Source organism: Carettochelys insculpta, chromosome 5 (genome assembly GCF_033958435.1).
Source record: "Carettochelys insculpta isolate YL-2023 chromosome 5, ASM3395843v1, whole genome shotgun sequence".
NCBI classification, from domain to species: domain Eukaryota; kingdom Metazoa; phylum Chordata; order Testudines; family Carettochelyidae; genus Carettochelys; species Carettochelys insculpta.
In genome coordinates, this window is record NC_134141.1 from 73,211,907 (window position 1) to 73,228,950 (window position 17,044).

At 36.8% G+C, this 17,044-nt stretch overlaps 1 protein-coding gene across 2 annotated transcripts in view; it reads left to right on the forward strand.

Annotated features, from left to right (window-relative positions):
* MCTP1 (multiple C2 and transmembrane domain containing 1) overlaps window positions 1–17,044 on the forward strand; it is a 362,568-nt gene that overhangs the window by 217,599 nt on the left and 127,925 nt on the right. For both annotated transcript variants that reach the window (XM_074994208.1, XM_074994209.1), the window contains 5 exons: window positions 11,295–11,397; window positions 12,789–12,891; window positions 13,221–13,322; window positions 13,655–13,729; window positions 15,649–15,768. In XM_074994208.1, coding sequence (XP_074850309.1) covers window positions 11,295–11,397; window positions 12,789–12,891; window positions 13,221–13,322; window positions 13,655–13,729; window positions 15,649–15,768 — 503 coding nt within the window. The remainder of the gene's footprint in view (window positions 1–11,294; window positions 11,398–12,788; window positions 12,892–13,220; window positions 13,323–13,654; window positions 13,730–15,648; window positions 15,769–17,044) is intronic.

The window sequence follows — 17,044 nt, forward strand, 5'->3', positions numbered from 1 at the left end:
TTGATATATTCCCCATTCCTCTGTGTCCTAAATATTTTATCCTCCAGGAATAGCTTGAGTGATTTATATTGTATGGGTATTTGCAAAGGGTTACTTATACATTTCAGAGTTAATACAAATTATTGAACCTTTTGAGGAAAACATAGCCATCATTTTGAAAGGCAAGCAAAAGGTGTATTAAGATGCTGTAATTTTACACCTATTTTGTGTAATGACCTTTAGAGCTATGAAGTGATCAACCTTCATATTGAATTTTGAATTTGAATAATGTATGTTTAGAAATTATTTGCTGATTATGTAGTCTTTAATTCTTTATGGTGTGTTCATCCCACATACATCTCCAGTAAAGTCTCTTTGGTGGATAACATTTAGGACCTCATCCTTCAGCTCCTTCGCAATTGAGTAATCCTTACTGATGTGAGCAGACCAGCTGACAGCAACAGTTCTGTGTGTGTGATTTAAGGATTACACATATGAATATGGATTAGGATGCTAGTTTGCATTTTTATATATAATATAAAAATGCTGTTTTTTGTGTGACTCTTACGAGCTTTTCTCCACAAGGTAAGCAGAAACAGACACCCCCATGTAGTACTTGTGTGATTGGCTTCCTTTCCAGGAGGCTGAAAATATCCCATTTCACTTTCAGGCATGCTTTAATATAAATTAACAAATCAAAATTCATTAGTTTCAGCTGAATAGGTTTTAAATAATCATAATATTCCATCATTAAGCATAAGCACAGAGTGGGAAAGATTTTTTATAATCTTTTAAGTAGTCATCAATCTTACTACAGTTAAAGAATTTTTCTTTCAAAATGTAAAATTTTTCTTTTGTTACCATACATTCATTGAGAAGCACTTTAATACTGTATTAACTGTGTGTGAAGAAAGAGCAATTGAGAGTCCCATTGACTGAGGGAGTAAAAAGCACAAATTACTTTTTAATGAAACCCTCAATTCTTTTCCTTTCCACAGAAAGCCCATAGCCTTGTTCAGCTGAATACAACTACAGTAGGTCACTTCAGTTAAGCCCCTAATAAACTGTTGATAGTACAGGGTAGTTTTTTCTTTAGGCTCAATAGCCTAGTGTTGGACAGTGTACTCCAAATCATTAAGGTTAATACAGATTAAAAAAGAGAGATTAACTCAGTCGTTAAGGCCTCAGTTTACAACTCCCACACATACTTAGACATTGAACAAGACACAAGAGTGGATTGAGATTTCAGCCAATTTTGTGAGCAGGCTTTCACAGCCCTAGAAACTGGGTGCTACCGTTTTGAAAATTGGTCACTGTTAAGTGCTCTGTAACTGAGTTTGAGATGTATGGAAAAGTACTATTCGGTCAACCCATTTAGACAAACACACGAAAGGGCATAATCCTCTGATGTGTTGAGTGCTCAGTGCTCCAGCTTGATTTGAATGGGAACAGAGAGTGATAAGAGCTTGTAGGACTGGTCTCTATAAGAACTGCCCTACTGTAAGAATATACTTCCCATTCATCAGGGAAAAATATAGAGCCGCATATCTCAAATGTGGTCTTGAAATTCTTGCCTCAGGCCAAAAATATTGGGACCTTCACCAATGTCAACTTTTATTAACTTAGAAAATGAAGGGGAGCAAAGGGCACCCAGTGGGAAAAATATTGCAAAATATATTTTTTGGGATTGTAATTTGATTCAATGGAATGGAACAAACTACTCTGTTTAGTTTTTCTTTTCATCCTTAGACACTTTCATTTAAATTCTCTCTTGAACTTGATTTATATAACGCTTGGGGCTGGGTTGTTGCAGGGTTGGAATGGTTTTTCTCCTCCACCAATCCTTTTTTTTTTTTTTTTTTTATAAAAGAAGGTATTCCATTCCTTTCCCTCATTTTACATTTGGCTAGCTTGTGATTCCTCTGAAAGTGACCTGCCTCCTTAGTGATATATAGAGCTGCAATTAAAACAATGTAAATTAAGGTATATATTGGCAATGTAGTGTCACATGCGTAATGGAATCATCGTTGTAAATTGATCTCAGATTAATTGTAGTTTGTGTTCCTAACCCAACTGTATTTCAGAAATCTATCGGCACGTTTTGAAATTTCAGCATCAGTTAAAGAAATAGGTAAACTATTACACTTTCTGCAACAAGATTACTAGTGTCGAAGGCTTAGACCTCTGGAGTGAAAAACTTACTCATTTAATAAGATGATGTTTGTTACTCCTTTATTAAGGTAGTCATTGTCATATTTTTCTTTAGGATAAAAAAGCTGCCTTATTATCGATGGCAGATAATTTCAGGAAGAAAACGGAGGAGAAAAGAGATGCCCCCATTTTTATCAACTTCTGTGAGACTTATTATCTTAAGAAATAAGAGTTAGCAACTCAGATTCATTAGCAGTGCTAAAGCTAAGCTCTATGTGACAGCCTGCCTAGAAAACAGTTTGTTTTGCTGTCTATGGGCTTTAATTAAGATGTGTTCAATTCTAGTCTCCTAGCTCCCCCCACCCCACTTGCTGTGACACAGACTGGTGATCAGACGCTTTCAGATGGTCCAGCCCATGACTTTGACCTTCTACGCAGTCCAGTGTTCCCTGGGGAACCGTTCAGCTCATGAGGTCTGATTTCACACTTCCAGGATGCCTCGGCTCTCTTAACAATGACAGGGAGACAAAGCCCTTTAGAGCAGGCCGCATGGGGACTTGTTTAAATTGGAAACTAGAGAGGAGTCAAGGAACAAGGTTATGGGCTACAGAATAGTGCTTTTAATAAAGAGCTCACAGCTCTGGTTCAGCTCAAAGAGGGCTACCTCTGTACAATTAATTGAGCCATTTATCTGGAGCATCTTAGACCTCTACTTTCTCACAGTATTATGTGATAAATATCAGCTAAGAGGCAAATGAGATATGCATGAAATGAATTTTTAACACTTTGATTACTGTGTCTCCAGACTTCATTAGAAGTAAATTTACTTGTATTTCTGACCTCATTATCAGTTGACTGTCAGTGTGTTTTAGGTTCTGAGATTTCTAGATAGTTTGGTATAAAAATTATTTTATTAAAAGCTTTACAATAGTGGGACTTACTATCATAGGTATCTCTGAGCTTCTTCAAAGGAACCAAAAGAAAATGCAGGTTGAGAGAACCTCTTACATTTTTTGTGTGTGTGTGTGTGTGTGTGTGTGTGTGTGTGTGTGTGTGCGCGCGCGGGCGCACGCTCCCTCCCACCCCACTCTTTGGTAAGAAACAAAATCTTATAAATTCAATGTTAAAATTTTGCTTTAACTGAAAGTAGGATCGGAATCAAGGTGATAAAATTTCAAGGAAGTGGATTGCAGATAGAACATTTAGCTGTACATTTTTAAGACCATGTTTAAAAAAAAAAATGAATTCCTGAAATGTTTGCCAATTTTTGCATATCAAATGTCAAATATCTGTGGACAAATGGTAAGTCTGAGTACAGCTATAAAAGGCTCTACACACACATAGCTGGAGTAAATTTAATACCCTTTTGAAATCATGGCTACATATGTAATTTGTGTCATCCGGTAGAAGCATATCTGGTGTTACATGTAAGTGTTTTATTTTTGTCTTCACTGACTGGATGAGCAGAGTCCTTACAATTAGGTTTTTGACACAAAGCCATGAAATTGCTAACCTGAAATTGCTTTGTACAAATACTCTAACATTTGTTTAAATGTGGTTGTTGCACTCATTGTCCTTGTCAGAGATCTAAACATTCATGAAAATAAAACATAATATCACTGTCAGAGAGGTCGTATCATCATTTCTATTTTACAGAGGGAAAACTTAAGGAAGATTTAAGTGACTCAACTGTGGCCACAGACTGAGTCATTGTCAAAGCTCTCATTAAACTGTAGGGATCTCTTGGTCTTTGTCCATTAGATAAGGTACCCTCACACGTTTTAAGTCTGGGAGAGATCACTGATTTATCTAGTCATACCTCCTGTACAACACAGACCATAAACACACTAACTATTGCTCCTTGTGGTGAGGTCAACTCAGTTGATTAGAGGCTGTCCCAATGGCACTGACTTCCACAGTCGTGAACGATCATATAGTTTTTTCCAAAAATGAGTAGATTTTCAGCAGTGCACAATTACATGATGACTTGTGATATTTTCAAACAATAAATGAGCAACTTTCAATTCTAGCAACTGAATTACATTTATGTAAATATCTTTCTGAGGAGAAGATCTATAAACTTATTTTTTCATAAGTGGAATTGAAATTACTTCTGACATTTCTAAGTAAATGAAGTCATCACTGTTGCAGGCCTGAAAGGAGTGGTCTGCTCAGGGCCAGGAACAGGGAGGACGAGAATGACTGACTTAATTATTACTGCTCTGTTCATGTAATACTCAGACTGTTTTGTCTTGGGAACAGAAATAATACTCAAATTCTAGCCTTGTTACAATCTAGCAAGTTATCTATACTACAATTTGCTTGAGTACAATAAATCATAATTGTATACAGTTTAATGATCTATTGGTGCCAATTCAAATTTAGCTTCTAGGTTAGAGTCATTTCTGGTTTATGCTTGCACATGATCATTGAACAGTGTAAACACGGTCTTGAAAGGAGTCCTGGCCTGGACAACATGTTCATTCTTAAGGCATTCTCATGGTAGCCACCATCTATGTAGCTCAATAAGGCTGGTGAAGTGCTGCAAGTGAATTTTCATTGGGCACAGTAGGCTTTTTGGCTTATGTAGAGGTGCACTGTACACTTTGAGTCTGCTGAAATGAATCTAGCCCTGTGAAGGTTAGCAGTTCTAGGGCAGAATAGATTAATGGCAGCTACGATTAAGAACATACAGATTGTCCTGGAGAGATCACCAGTCCTTCTGTGTTTTATTTCTGCTCCATCCAACAATTAACAACAATGGGTTTTTAAGAGGTATGAAAACCTGGTGCATATAATTCTATAAAGAAAACATTTTACCTGATCCTAATTGAAAGTTCCTTTATTCCCTGTAATGTGAATTTTGGTGACTATCATTTTAATCCAAATTAATGTATCTGCAAATGCCATTCTTAACCATTTGAAGTTTCATTTTTAAAATTCCTAGCCCATTTCAGTCAATAGTGTGAAGCAGAGTTCTGCCAATTTTAATGTTTTTATGTTAATTCTTTATAGTGAAAATGATTTTGTGATTAATTTATGAAAAATATAGTCAGTGAGAAATTTAAATGGAACCACATTTGATAGCCTGTAACTATAGAAAGCTTTCATATATTATTTTGCTTTGTTCAGGGCATTGGGCTAAAGAGAGGGGAGTCAAGAGCATTAAAATACAGTAAATAAATCAATTCCATCCTCTCAATTTCCTTTTCTTTCATGGCTTCATAAAATTAAACAGAAAAGGTCAAAAGTAGAGTGTACTAGATGAGCAAACTGAGATGAAATTGAAAATTGTGTGATTCTTTAAGATATAATTTTATATTACATATTTTTTCTTTTCAGAGATGATTTAGACAATTTTAGGGAAGGCGTATATTTTGAAGACCGATCTGAGTGATTGGAGGCAGTCAAAATAGGTAGGCTAGTACATCACAAGTTGCTATGTAAGATTCAATGAGATCATTTTTTCAGAGCCCACTGTAGTCAGTGGGAAAGACACCCATTGATTTGAAGTAGGCCCTAAAATGATAAAAATTGATGAGGTGCTTTGGTAAAGAGTCATGATAGTCTAATTTTTGTTTGTTTAGATGCCACAGTGGAAGACCAAGGTTAGTGAACAATATAGTGGCAATTTCCTTTCAATATTTAGAATGAATAGATCAGAAGATGACTTGGAAAAACGATTGCCCATATTGGTCTTATTAGAGTCATAGGGCTTGTCTACACTACCACCTTTCTTTGAAGGAAGGATGGTAATTAAGGTGTTGGGAGTTTTCTTAATGAACTGCTGACCGTGCCACCCCCCTACCCCCCGGCGGCAACTTTGAAGCACTGGCGAGTGAACCGCGGCTAGACACGTGCTGGTACTTCAAAGTTTAAAACTTTGAAGTTGCCCGGAGGGGGGCGGAATTCGCTTAACGAAGTGCTGTCTATGCACAGCACCACTTGATATGTAAACTCCCAATACCTTAATTACCATCCTGCCTTCGAAGTAAGGTGGTAGTGTAGACAAGCCCATAGAGTTTAAAGCCAGGTGGGAAACCTGATCATCTAATTGGTCCTTCTGTATGCCACAGACCATCAACACCTTTTGGTACTCACTCTAAACCACATTATCATTTTTATAGTTTATTTTAATTGCGTAATGCCTTAGTGGCATGGCAGAGTAGGAAAGAGATACAAAAACACAGCTACATTGCTTGAAAAATTACCTGAAATAAAGAATTTTCACTTGGAAGAAGATCTGCTATAAAGGAGGTTTCCTCTGCTGTTGTACCTTGAAGGTTGAGCACTTTGGTGGAAGGTAATAGGTAGGGCCACACCAACTTGGCTTGCTCAGAAGAACAAGGGGCTGAGAAAGTTGAGATTTCTGCCACTAGGGCTAACATTAATTTGTTGTAACTTTTATTTATAAGATATTTAGATATCATGAAGGAACCACAAATTGTTTTCATTTCTTGAAGAGAAGGCTGAAAAAAACAATTGGTGATGTCCAGAAAGGAAACGAGGTGAACTAAGGTGCTACATGGGCTCTCCTACCCTTAGTATGACAGATCATGGGAAGAAGAATGCTTTATCAGGAAGTATTAGGGAACACCTGGAAAAATCTGTGTTGGTACAATGTTTTGTAGATGAACAGTGTTCTCTTTTTATGTTCTGATACAGGGGAGGCAATACAACAAGGAGGTACTGAATGATTAAAGGAGTGATTTTTACAGTGCAAATATTTTATAATAAAAATAGTGAGTACTGTACACTGTGTATTGTATTGTAATTGAAATCAAAGTACCTGAAAATGTAGAAGAACGCAAAAATATTTGTATTGGATTTGTTCTTCACATTTTGTTGTTACTTAATAGTATGATTAAAACTGCCATTAATTACAATTAGGGCTTGTCTACATTAGTCCTCCCCTTTAAAGGGGGCATGTAAATGAGCCAGAGTGGAGAACAGCAATGGGATGCTGTGTTGCATATGCAGCACCTCATTAGCTTAATTCTTGCTGCAGGAACTTCGAAGTTGCGTGGGTACTTCAAAGTGCCCACGGCTATGTGACTTGCTGGTACTTTGAAGTTCCCATGGTGAGAATTAAGCTAATGAAATGTTGCATATGCAGCACAGCACCTCATTGCTAGTCTCTGCTCTAGGTTGTTTACATTCCCCCTTTGAAGGAAAGGGCTAGTGTAGACAAGCCCTTAGTGTTTTCAATCATTTGACAGCCTTAAATATTTCTAGAACTAGCAGGTTGGATTCTAACCATATTGAACATGGCTGTTAAAGTTGGTGTAGGGAATTGGGTGTAAATTTAGAAATAAGCATATCTCTCTTTTGTAGAGGTGGAAAAAGTACTTAGTTACTTGAGTAGAAGTACAGCTGCGTGGTGGGGGAGCTGTGTACTTAAGGGCAAGTCACCGGTGTCCACCTGGAAAACTATGTGAGTAATAGTGTGCATGTCTCATCTTGATTGAACTCAAGTATCCAGAAGTAAAAGCAGCTGCACTTTTACTCAAGTAACTTTCTGGGGGTACTTTTCCTACTGTTGGTCTTTTTGTAGAAAAGTGTGTATAGCTGGCTAACTTATTTGAATATGCCAATGATCACAGGTTTAGCAAGAAGCACATGAGGTTGGTCTTGGTAAAATTTACGTTGCTGTGTCAGACACTGTGCCAGAATAAAGTTGCACTGAGTAGAGCTTACGAGCCTAAGTGCACCTTCCTCCTGATATAGTCGCTATCATTTATTATTATTTTGGGGCAGACTAGAGACTTAACCTGGTCCATGTCCCTCTGTGCTAAATATTTAACAGATACAGGGGAAATGATAGCTGTTTGGGAAAGTGACCAACAGCATAAAGTTACTTGTGAGGTGTCCAGAATCAGTGACACAAAAAGGGATGTGAGACCCACTGAGCAACTGTAAGGTTTGTCTGGATTTGTCTTTGTGGATGATGCCCATTTATTCTAGATGAGAAGTGTTATTTCCAGCTCTGAGTAAGGCTGAGTCGTGCCTTTAGGTCTAGAGAGCACACAATGGAATGTGATGTATGAGCTTAAGTTTTGTCTGCTTCAAGAAGAAATGTGGAGGAGGAGAGTAGCAAGGCCCCAGTGAATCTACTGTCAAATCATGCCTCTGCCTCTAATTTTTTTTCAGTTTGTCACTCACTGGTCCCTCAAATCCCTGGTCCCCCATGTCATCAGGTGGCTGCAGTAATCTAGCCTGCAGCCCAAACACTCCTGTACTGCCCTCCTTCTGAGCTCAACTTCTACCGCTCTGTGGCTTGAGTCAGTCCCTCTATCCCCACGTTGTTTTCACGAGGTCACAGTTGGCAGTATGTGGCTCTGTGCACCATCTACTGTAGGATATCAGGGTTAGAGCAGCCAAGCCATTTGTCCTCTACAGAATTGCTTTGTTTTTTCCTGCTGTTTCTTTCTCTATACCCAGCCCTGTCATCTGCTCTTCATCTCTTCTTAGAGAGTTGATTCCGAGTCCCCTCTCTCACTGAGCCACAGCCTGCTGCACTTCTCACCACAGGCCTACCCTTAGTCATATAGAATACTAGAACTGGAGGGGCCTCAAGAGGTCATCAAGTTCAGTTCCCTGCCTTCTCAACAGGAGCAGGCACCATGTAGATCATTCCTCATAGATGTTTATCCAATCTTCTCTTAAACATCTCCAGTGATAGAGGTTCCACAACCTACCTAAGCAATTTATTCCGGTGTTTATCCATCCTAACAATTAGGAAGCTTTTCCTAACGTCCAACCTAAACATCCTGAGCTGCAATTTAAGACCATTGTTTATTGTCCTACCATCAGAGGTGAAGAACAATTTTTCTCCTTCCTCTCCCGTAACATCATTTTAGGTACTTGTAAATTGCTATTGTGTCCCCTATCATTCTTCTCTTTTTCCAAAATAGAGACCCAGTTCTTCCAGTCTTCCCTCATATGTCATGTTTTCTAAACCTTCAGACATTTTTGTTGCTTTTCTTTGGACCCTCTTCAATTTCTCCGCATCTTTCTTGAAATATGGTGCCCTGAAATGGACGCAATACTCCAACTGAGGCCTAATCAGCACCGAGTAGACCTTTTTTGCCGTTCATTTCTTCCCCCCGAGGCAACCTAATACTGAGGCAAAGCCTCTTAAAGGGTGAGTCTACCTTGTAACAAGATGTTTTGTTGTACAGCTGGTTAAGTCAAATATGAGTGTTTTAGTGTATGGCAAAATGTGCTTCTGCGCAAAGGTTGATTGGTCTTTGTCTTATGTGAGATCCCTACCCTCCTTTTTAGAGTAAGATGTTATTCCTGCACGGAGGTGACAATGAGAACAAAACTTCTGTCCATGTAGTAAACAGTATCTGGGACACCTCATGTAAAGTGGCATGATATCCCTTATGTCTTGAAGCTAAGATTTATTCCTTCATTTAAAGGAATGAAATCACTTCAGGCAAATTGAAAAAACTTGTACTTAGGCATATACAGGTGGCATTTGCTTTCCAATAACGATGGAGAAATTAGATCCAATCTAAAGGAGTATATGATCAAATGGCCATCCGGATTCAGGTAACTTACTATTATTTTGGCCTTTTTGACTGGACTGATATTTATATACCTTTTTGTAAGAAGAGAGTTATGGGAAAAAGCGTTATGTCAAAGTATGCAGTAGACAAAAGAAGTGTGTTTCATAATTAACTTATTGTATCATCTCCTTTGTATTCAGAGTAAAGGGCATTTACACCTGGCAGTGCAAGGTAACTTTTTAGCCTTATTCCTGTGTCTGCGTACAATGGTTTCATACAAAACCATGTTCTACAATCATATGCACATATAAGTGACCTCGGGAAATAATTAGTTTACTCAGCTAGTACATTTGTCCTGCTTTCTAATTATGAACACTTTTGAAGTATTGAAACACCGTACAGAAACACCAAGAAATTGAGAAATTAGTCTAATTTCCTTTTAGTTGGTATGTGGCAGGTAAACTTCACAAGATGCATACGGTACCCATCTTTTTCAAGTTCAATTTAAAAGAATCAGTGTTATTCAGCTTTCTATAGAATGTAAATGTCCACTGTGATTGTAATTCACATAATATTTAAAACAATTATTCTTTATCATTAAACTTAATAATATTCACATTAACCTCTGTTGTACTCTGAATCAATATTGCAGTTTGGAAGATGTGACCCCCTAGAGAATTTTATCTAAATATTGATTTCATTGTCATTTGTGTAAGGTATGAACAAATTACATCCCTTAATATCACTAATGTAGCTCCATCGAGCCAGTGAAATCTGCGTTCTTACGATATATGTCATCGTATTACAGGGATATTGAAGACATTGTGAAATACACTTGTTTGATATGCTAGATTTGATTGTAGAGAGCTATGCCAGTACTCAGTGACTGTCAAACACTTAATTCTCTATAGACAAACCAGACGGAAAGCTGAACCCCTCTGTAATATGCAGTTTAGCCAGTGATGTTAATTTGCATGATGAAGACCTAGTTCCCTCCACTTACAGGATTGAGTTTATTTTGGAGTTTGGCACTTTATAACCTTTAATGTTTTGCAACCTTATATGCAAGTCAGTCTTGTGTTAAATGTATTGACTTAAATAAGATGCTTGTACATATATACAAGTATAGAATTTGGCTTTAAGCCGCCATCATCATGTGGAATTTTACATGTAATGTTCTTGATGAGCAAATGCTACTTCATTCTATTGATTAATCAGTTGGGAGGAAGTTGTGTTCTTTAAGTAATCTTTTTATGGAAATAAAAATAGATGTATAATCAGACACACTCACTTCCACTCACTCTCGTGAGTTTGTTTTTTTTATTATTATTTGAGGGAAGGGTACTTGAAGTATCATCTGAATAATTTGCTTCACATTATACCTCTCAATTTCCTGTGCATCAGTCATTTAATTATCCGATCTGTACAGCTAACTATAAAGTTGGTCCGGCAGGGTAGCAAGTCCCTTCAAAGATTCCTTGTTTTCCTCAGCACCTTGAAGGATCATGCAGTTTGTGATCAGAAGAGTATTACAACATGTAAATTCATCTTTACATTCACTGTTTCTTTTAACCCAAAGCTACAAGGGGAGTCTGAGTTTTAGGTGCAAAACATTCATGTATTTTGGTCCCTATTCTCTCTTCTCTCTAGGTAAAAGTGACCCATTTTGTGTAGTTGAGTTGAACAATGACAGACTGCTGACTCACACAGTCTACAAAAATCTCAACCCTGAATGGAACAAAGTTTTCACATTGTAAGTTTTAAAATCAGAGTTATCTACTGCTAAACCAAGAGGTTAGAGTTAGAACACTGTTGTTTTTCAAAAAAATAATTCAGTTGATGATAAAAATATTTTCAAAAATGAAGACTAGATTGCTTTGATGGTAAGATAAGTCCCATTCCTATGGGTCTCAAAGTGTGAAGTGTTGAGTATTTTAAATTCCCAATAATTTCAGTGACAGTTGAATGTATTATGTCACAGGGCTAAGGCCTAGAGTAATGAGAAAATAGATCAATACTTCTGAACTTTATTAAATGCAGTTATAAAACACTAGTTAACTGTGGGAAGAAATGTAAAACAGATTTTTTTCTATAAGATCTGAGTATTTTCCTTTTTTCCCCAATGACTTTGCCACAGTAGTATCTTATATATTATATTTGTGCAGTGCTGCTGTTAGACATAATGCAGACTTTGAAATGCTCATATTGTGAAGGAATTAGTGCAAGTTTTTATATCTGTATAGCTTTGAAAACAATAAAAAAAGTTTTGACAAATTAAAGCAGAATTTTTCTTCCAAGAATGTAGTGTCACCTTCTTTCTTTTTCAATAGTTTGTTGATGCCGTGCTGCACTCAGGAAGAAACAGAGAAAACCAGTCACCTTCTTATATCTGCTCTAAAACCCAGTAGAAACTTTAGTTTTGTGTGTGAGGCATAAAAAAGAATAAGTATTGCTCTTGATTCCAAAACAACCTCTAATTTTCCCTTTTTTTTAAATTTGTTCATCTATTTTACAACTATAGATTTTGGAGATGACAGTTCCCTTTCTCTGACTGGGGCCTCAGTAATAAACAAGGAACAAAAGGAAAATCCCATAATTGTGCTTCTCAGTAGCTTCCTCGCATAGTTTTCATTTATTGATCTGTAAAAGCATGCTAAATTCATTAATTTGTTTTTAATTATCCGCTAAGAGAATTAGTAATTAATCAACCTCTACTACCAGACTACAAAGCTATAGCTATCAGAGGTTACCTTTTGAAATTGTCTCAAGGACAGTAATATTTTAAGGAATAGTCTTTTAAAGCTATTAAATCTGTCTGTCTGTCTAAATCCTTTAGTGCTATTCAGGACTGTCTTTCATGATAACTCTTGAACTGGACACACCAGGTAGAGATTTAAAGAATCACGTCTAACTGTGTAACATCATGCAAATAGCAGGAGTTCTATGCTGCGTATGAGTTGACCAGTGCTTTGGTTTTCCTGCATTCAGGGGCATTTATTTTACCTAAGCTTTTTTTTTTTCCCCCGATTGCTTTTTAAAAATATACCTATTAATTTTCTCTCGCTAATTATGTTTTTGTTCTTGGTAACTATTGATGTAGGTGACTCTTTTCCCCTCTCTGTGTATTTTTTCCCCCCCGAATAGCAATATTAAAGATATCCACTCAGTTCTTGAAGTGACAGTTTATGATGAAGACAGAGATCGAAGTGCTGACTTCCTGGGCAAAGTTGCTATACCATTGCTGTCTGTAAGTTTCATTCACCTGACATATTGCTCTGTATTTCTTTTGCTCAAGGAAAACACACAAAAATCTCAGCTCTGTCTGTCATTTCTCAACCAAGGTCTGTAATAAGAACACTAAAATTTTTAACATACTGAATTCACGGCCATGTTGAATCCCATGATAGTTAATTTTTCCTGACAGACTTGGTCCTGGTAATGAACAGGTACTTGTCAGAATTGCCACAGTTGTTTTGGGTTCTCTGTCAGTTTCAGCAGCTGGGGGTCAAAGGTTACTGAGGAAGTGTATTCAGTGGAGACTGCGAGACAGACGGCTGTCATGTCCTTTTCCCGCAGATTCAAAATGGTGAACAGAGAGCCTACGTCTTGAAAAACAAGCAGCTGACAGGGCCAACAAAGGGGGTCATCTATCTTGAAATAGATGTGATTTTTAATGCTGTAAGTCTTAACTTTGGCTTTTTTGTACTGCTAAAGAGTTCAGTTTCATGAAAGCTTTTGTTCCTGATTTGTAGAGAATTTCTGTCATTCCTCATTTTCCGTAAACCTTGATGTATGCTACAGAATACTCTTCTGTCACTGCCTGGCACACCCACTCTTTTTATTACGCTGCTGCTGCTGCTGCTAATGTAAGATACAGAAACTTGTGTCTGCATATACATTTATATTTTATGGGCTTAGCAGTTGTGACTTTGAAACTTACTGTAAATTGAAGTCTGTGATTAGTAAGTATTCAGTAAACCCATAACATGGACACATATTTTGATGCATAGGTGAAAGCAAGTATACGAACATTAATGCCCAAAGAACAGAAGTACATTGAAGAGGAAAACAGGCTGTCTAAACAGGTAAAGCATAAGAAAAGACTAATCCTTTTGCAAAGACTTAATATCAGGTATCAAACTTCAGTGGGGGGAAAAGAATGACATTTCCATTACCTGTTTACAAAAGAATAAATGGAGAGGTTCAAGAAGAAAACCAAACATATAACTTTTTTATTACAATGTATCAGTTCATTGTAAATTGCTAAGTGGTTTCCAGGAAATTTGTGAGAGAACACACAATTTGAAATCATCGTGTCCACATAGGCTGGTTTGTAGCACAGGTGGAAGTAAATTTTTGACATTAAACTTAATCTGAAAGAACACCGTTTTATTTCCAGCTAAAGAGTATATTAACATTCTCTTAGTTGAGCTTTTATCTTCTCTCATTTGAGATTTTAATAGAGCACAACCAAAATCAAGTAATTTATAACTTTTCAGGGCATGTGATTGGGGAAAACTGTGCCCCCCTTTGGCAAATATTTTGCCTCAGATCATTACATTTTTGATATTTTAAAGGCACATTTAATGTTTGTATCCTAAATTGTATTTGATTTTTTTAAACTTTCCACAGTTGTGTATTTTAATTATGGAGGGTATTTGGTTGGGCTGTGAGAAATAGTTTTTATTTTAGTTTATGGGAAAGGGAAAGGTTTTAAACTTTTATTTTGTCAGACCCTAGTCTGTTCATGTACTAATGAGCCTTCATAAACATTAATATGATTTGCAATATCTGCCACATGAATTATATATGCATTGTCCATTGTAATTCACTGGAAAAATTGTAAAGGGCAAAGTACGTGTCTGTCTTCGCTACTGTAAGGAAAGTAGTTTGTAGAGCTGCATTTTTCCCCATTATTAGAGCAAGAAAACAAACAAGAAGGCCTTTTATTCAAGATTTCCCTGTTCTCCCTGCTTTCATAACACAAAATAATGGTTATTGTACTTGCTTGCAGTTGGCACTGGGAATAAACTTGAAATACCCTCTTGCAGTTTTAGGGTATTGGCTTATAATGTAATACATATAAAAGAAAAAGGCTATTTAAAAATTACAAAGGACTTCTTGAATTAATGACAGACAGAGTAGACATTTTAAAATATACTAAATTTCCTCATGATCAGTGGGATTTTACTTGCACAGATAAATAGAATGTGTTAATACAAAAATTAAATTAGCAGTACTACATTTACCTCTTCTAAATTAGGTCTCCTCATTTTTAGTTAATCTACTGTTTTTTCTCTGGGAGCTGAAACCTCGACCTCCTTATTACTCAGTTTTGTGTTGTGTTAAGGTTATAGTGATAAATGCTAGAAAGTACAGGATGACTGCAAAAGCAACCATAGAGAGATACCCTAGAGCAAAGGAGAAAATATGGACGTACTGAGCAAAGGTGGTCTCTTTGATTAGGGCTTGATTTTTCAAGAGAGAGAAGCATTCAGTAGTTCCCATTGAATTCAATGTTTTGAAAATCTTGGCCTGTTTTTTTTTTTAAACGGACACAAAAAAGGCAAAATTAAGTCCCATCTTTGGGTGCCTAAACATAAACCACAGAGCCTAATTTTAAGTACCCAATTTTGAATTTTTTTCCCCAACATATTTAGCAGACCTCCCAAATTTCAGTGATCAAATAATGTTTGAATTTTTTGAAGTAACCTTTCTTATTCTTGTTTGTTATATTTTGAAACACAGTATTTGAAATGCCTGGGAATGCAACCATTTGACAGGCATTCGAAATTATAAACTTTAGAATTAAATTCAACAGGTGATAACTATCTAGAGTTAATTCTCATTTCCATTGATCAGTGGACACTGATCTTGTTCTAGATCTGGTAAAGTAAACTAGCTTTCAACTTGCTCTAATGAGAATGAGCCTGAAGATGATGTAAGCTCTCCTGATAGTTGGAAGTCTAGTGTTTTTCTGAATATATTTTCCTCTTTCCCACAGCTGCTACTAAGGAACTTTATACGCGTTAAGCATTGTGTCATGGTGCTCATAAATGCTGCCTACTACGTAAACAGTTGTTTTGACTGGGATTCACCCCAAAGGAGTCTGGCTGCTTTTATGGTATGATTGTGTTGTAACACTTCATATAATTATTAATTAGCTTCTGTGATCATAGTTGTGTGCATTTTGTGTAGCTGCAGCTCAGAGTAATGTCACTATTGCTGTGTTAAAATTCAGTCTTCAGAAAGTCTGTGTGGTTGTTTTTTTTTTCCAGGCTGAAACTGGACTTGCTCTACTGAGGTGTCTGTCATGAAACATATTTAATTTACATTTTGAAACCATAATTAGTTTTAAATTATTATGGGTGCAAGGAGGGAAAAGTTTACATAATTTATACTCTAATTTGTACTTGTCTAAATAAAATTAGCTTGTGCTATAACAAACACAGTTTGATAAACTATGCATCAGACACTGGTCATCTTATCCTCACCAATAGCCTTGTTTAGTTACATCAATTTGCTGAGTATTGCTCAGTTAGTCTATAATTTGTTTCTAATGCTTTTGGTACTTTGGGAATCAAAATTTATCAAAAGAGTGAGCTACCAAAGCTTTCATAAGAATTTTTAGTACACATTAATATGAAATACAATTGCCAATTGGATCAGCTCCTTTATTTAACAAAAAATGTACTTTTTAAATAACTGTTTTTATTAACAGAGCCATTCTGTACACACACAGTAACTATTTAGATCAAATTTCATCTGCTAGTTAAAATGCATTTTTTTTAAAAAATCACCAGATAGCAAATTCTGGCAACAGTTCTGCACTTATTGATCCTATGAAACTTAAACTCATGCTAGTCAAGACAGGAAAACACAAAGTTAAAACTCAAATCTTGTCCCTTAGTAAATGTAACATGCCTTTTTTGTTTATATTTGATAATATGTGAGCTACCATTAGGTGGCCACATTCACTGTGTTGCTTCATCTGGTGAGAAGACTGGTTGTAGTAGTAGTGAGCATATGCGCACACACTTGAGAGGCCGTGAGCCATGTGTCGCAGCTTACGAAGGGGGAAGACATGCCTGTAGCATCCTGGAGCTGCTCTGAATTAATGCATCTGCTAGCAAAGCGTTTTTCGTGCAGTGGCTAAAATTTAAAGTTATCCTCTGGCAGAGGACAGTAGCAGTACCACTACCCCAGAAGAGGAGCTATTGGTTGCAGCTTCTGCCAGAGATGGAGGGGGCTTCAGCTGTGCCCCAAGATGTGATTGCAGCACAAATTGTCAGTCTGACTATGAATTTATTAATTGCTGTTGTCTTATCCTGATAGCTCAAACCATTAACATTTTTTAGTACTGCATTTAAAAGGGAGATGATTTTTCTCCCTAAGGCTCT